This window comes from Myxocyprinus asiaticus, chromosome 8, assembly GCF_019703515.2.
Source record: "Myxocyprinus asiaticus isolate MX2 ecotype Aquarium Trade chromosome 8, UBuf_Myxa_2, whole genome shotgun sequence".
In the NCBI taxonomy this organism is placed as follows: domain Eukaryota; kingdom Metazoa; phylum Chordata; class Actinopteri; order Cypriniformes; family Catostomidae; genus Myxocyprinus; species Myxocyprinus asiaticus.
In genome coordinates, this window is record NC_059351.1 from 182,732 (window position 1) to 187,083 (window position 4,352).

A 4,352-nucleotide genomic window follows, 5' to 3' on the forward strand; every position below is an offset into this window, starting at 1 on the left:
TATTTCATTTTCAAAGATTTCAAAGCCAAAATGTCACTGAATTGTAAGAATGGCCTAGTAAGTTAATTTTAGGTCGCAATTATGAGTGGAAAGACTCTCAATAAGTCAATAACATTTTAAAATCCAAAATTTTAAAATTCAAAAATGTGATTACTGGTTTGTCCTCATAATCCACAATCCCAAAATAATTAACAGAGACACTGAAAAAATGGATCCTGAAATGTTAACCTTTACACATCATATTTTGAAAATATTGCTATTGCTGTGTCTGTTTCTCCCTCCATGTGTGTTAAATAATTTTCATGGAGCATAAATAATTGTATCATTTGCTTCTTATGCCTTTAAATGTAACACTGTGTACTCCTGACTTTCACTTGTGGGGTTATGACCAATTACATGATGACACTTCCCTTTATATAAGCGACAAGTGAAATCAATGTCACTCCTGTACATTAACAAGAAATGTGTAGCAGATTAGATTTATCTCAAGCCGTCTGGACTCTGGCATCTCTGCCCGTGGATCTTGGAGGAAGTGGGGGGGTGGGGGTTGTGATGCGAAGGGGCGGTGTTAGACAATACCACCCCACAAATATATTCCAGCCCTCCGTCATTCTGAAGAGATTTTACAATGAAATATCCTCTAAAACCCTGGTCCTTTATAACCTCATACAGAACAGCCGACTGAGTTTAGGCGAAATAGAAGAGAATGCAGGATTTAACAGAGATGGTTTTCGACTCAAGTGCTGTTTATTTCGCCAGTTTATGCTCTAGTAATCGCAGTCTCCCTTCAGAGGACTGACAACATTTCAGTACTTTTTTTTTTTTTTTTTTTTTTTTTTTTTTTTACAATCTTATCAACACTGCCATCTCTATTGTCTAGAGTCTGGGGTCACGAGGCATCACCTCCAGATTTCTATCTCAAAACCGAAGGCATCATCCGTGAAAGGCAGAAATTGTTCAGCATCACAATTTTTGATTTTGCTCATTGCTCAGTGACAGATTTGTACTCATTTTGTAATCGGAGGACCCCAAAGTAAATGAAGAAATATTTAATTCGGAGGGAAGCTTCATGACAGAAAGGCACGCGGATAGAGTTGCCGAAGGAGCTGACAAGTGCATTACACGGTTTGTTGAATTTGTAAACTGTCATACAATAAATAGTTTGTTAACTTGTATCTTTATAAATGTGTAAAGTAAACATATATATATTGTGGAAATATTTAGAAATTTATAAATTGCCTATTTGTTATAGTAGCCTATAATAAACTGGTATCTCGTTAATTATTTTGAAAACTGATCTGCTCAATGGCATAAACACAATTATTTTCTACAAATATAGCTTTATACATCTTATTTGTGACACGTTTTGAAGTTATTCATTCACTCATCAGTCTGGGGTTTTTACATTTAATTTTTTCCTTATTTTTTTTCGACTTACATTTAGTTGACACTGCTAAGTTTAAAAACAAATGTATTAAATTAGATTGGGCACAGAGATGTTGCAAATGTTTCCATGTTTTTTTTTTTTTTTTTTTTCTTTTTTTCTTTTTTTTAATGATCCAAGAGTGATTTTATGGCGATCTAAAAGCAAGGTTCTCTCAACAGATGTTAACCTTTTGAACCACTTATTATTCTGGTTTCGTTTTGTCCTGTCAGGCAGCACGCGCCAAATGTTATAGTGTGACAGATGGATGACTTTAATTGCAGAACGTGACTCCACAATTATCGTATTTGCACTTAATATTGGATATAAGAACTTTCTGGATATATATATATATATATGTATAGTCTACTTAAGGCCCAGCAGAAATGTTCTTAATTTAAACATTAAGCTAACTGTTTATTTGACATTTAATTGTCATTCAATTGCACATGGAAAATAAAAACGGAAATGCATGCACTATAGCATGTTATAAAATGCAGCCTTTAAATTTAGCACAGTATTTGCAATGTACAGTACCCTCTGCCAGATACAGTGTTCAGCCATGTTTTTTTTTTGTTTTTTTTTTTTTTTTTCATCGGAACTGTTATCACAATCGCATATTTAATGTTTGTCTAATGTGAAGCCTACAGAAGATGTCTTCGTACAATGCCAAGGGAGTGGGCATAGAAGAGAAAATTTGTCTTTGGGGCAAGATGTTTAAACATGTCAGAATGAACATGAAAAAAAGACTGATATAGAACCTTATCATGTAGGCCTAACTTAAAAACAACACAAACAACGAATCTGTGTAAAATTACAATTATTTTCATGTTTTATTAAATTGTAATTGAGGATTCTTTTCTTTTTTGTGTTTCAGGACATTGTAAAATTAAAAACTAAGGAGAAATTATATAAACTAAAAAAAAAAAAAATAAATTAAAAAAAAAAAAATGATGCTGAGTCCAGAACAAACTGATTCAGATCTACCGTGGAGCCAGTCCGACGCTGAGACAATGTTGAACGATATCAAGGTTGGTTGCATCACTAATGAGCCCACAGAGGGAGAGGGCAAGACGAAGTCTCAGGCGCCACTAACCCTCAGCAGGGAAGAGAAGAGGAGGCGCAGACGAGCTACGGCCAAATACCGATCCGCCCATGCCACCCGCGAGAGAATCCGGGTTGAAGCCTTCAACGTTGCCTTTGCCGAACTGAGGAAGCTGCTGCCAACCCTTCCCCCCGACAAAAAGTTGTCAAAAATAGAAATCCTGAGACTAGCTATTTGCTATATCTCATATTTAAATCATGTGTTGGATGTTTAGCAGAGGGCCATCTTTATGATGATAAACCCATTCCGAGGACAAATGAGGACCATTAAACAAACAAACAAAAAAACAAAAAAACAAAACAAAAAATAAACAACAACAAAAATAAAAACACGTAGCCTATCCTAATTTCGCAGTATGTGGTTGGCTCTCTGCGCCACCTCCATGCATGTAGTTGGAAAAGACTGAAACCACATAAGATGGCTATCACCCAAGTGTTCATTTGACACAGACAGGTGTTAATGAATTTGATGAGAAATTATAGTTTATAGAAAACCAAAAATGGTAATTGCTCAAAGAGCCGTGAACCATTTAAAAGACTGTGGTCCCTGCTTTAGGCTGTAGGCCTACTCATGATGCAATAAGGACTTAAAATCATTTGAATACTGTTATGTGGACACAGAGTCAGAGATAACCCGTTGCATCTGTCTGGAGAATAAGAGACTCTGTTTCCTCCTCTAGTAGTTTTCCAGTTAGGGGAAAATTACAAGTGCCGCTTGAAATATGACATCGTGACCTTAACCACGTGTATTTAACTATTTATTTATTTATTATTTATTATATAATTGTTGTGCTACGTTTTAATATGTTTCACCTCATTTTTTATTTATTTGTTGAAAGATTGTTGTTTAGATAAATGTACGTTGCTTGGATGTAGCTAAAAGAAAAGTTACCATGTGTGTTAGACTTCGTCATTCAATAATGATGAGGGGAAATTTAAGCATCATCTTGCACCTTTTAGTGTTTCTTTATTTGATATATATATATATATATATAGTATATTGAGATTAAATTATTTGAATAATCTGCTGTTTTTCCCCATGTTTTTTTTTTAATACATTAGAACAACGAATTCATTACAACAAAATCATTTTGAAATGTTCTATTTATTTAATAGTCTACTGTAATTTCATATGGTTTGGATGATTTATGAGATTTATGTTGTACAACACAAAATGACATGAAAAGTCTTGCGTCTTCTGTTTCTCAGTGTTCACGTGTCGCTGTCTGGGATGTTTATATTCAGAACCCTATTGAAACAGATGATACAATAAGTTGTTTTATAATTAAGAAAATATCTGCTATCCAAAGAATTCTTCTTTTCAGGGTCGTGTCCTTTTTGCTTTATGTGACAGCTGGTTTTTATCAAAGCTGCCCTATTTTACTGTTGAGTCTTGTTTCTTTTTTAAATAAAGTAACAATGAAAAAAACAAACAAATGTGACAACACATATGACGAAATAATAAATAGTGTCTCGTTTACAATGTCATTTCTTCGCTGTCTGAGAAACGCTGTCTCGTTTGCGACTCCAGACTAAACTTGTAGGCTGTTTTTTTCCTCTTATAGCGTATCTCATACAAATGTTATTCCACATTACCAATGACATTATTATTTATTATGCTGTAATTTAAGAGATAAGTTTCGGGTGTGATTTTTGCTCGACGCGTTTGCTCGTTCTCCCTCTTGGCTGAAAGGCTGTTTCCCCAGAGAGGGGGCAGGTGTTACTCCAGACGAGCCAAGACAACCAAATTACTGGCCGTCTGGCACCTCCCGTGGGAAACAGACAGACACACAGAGAGACAGAGACAGAGAGAGAGAGAGAGAGA

At 35.1% G+C, this 4,352-nt stretch overlaps 1 protein-coding gene across 1 annotated transcript; it reads left to right on the forward strand.

Annotated features, from left to right (window-relative positions):
- Positions 1–636: 636 nt before the first annotated feature.
- On the forward strand, positions 637–3,964 carry LOC127445209 (helix-loop-helix protein 2-like). The gene is made up of 2 exons (XM_051705102.1): positions 637–1,125; positions 2,301–3,964. The coding sequence occupies exon 2, from the start codon at positions 2,374–2,376 to the stop codon at positions 2,740–2,742; it is 369 nt and encodes a 122-aa protein (XP_051561062.1). The 5' UTR covers positions 637–1,125; positions 2,301–2,373; the 3' UTR covers positions 2,743–3,964.
- The last annotated feature ends 388 nt before the right edge of the window (positions 3,965–4,352 follow it).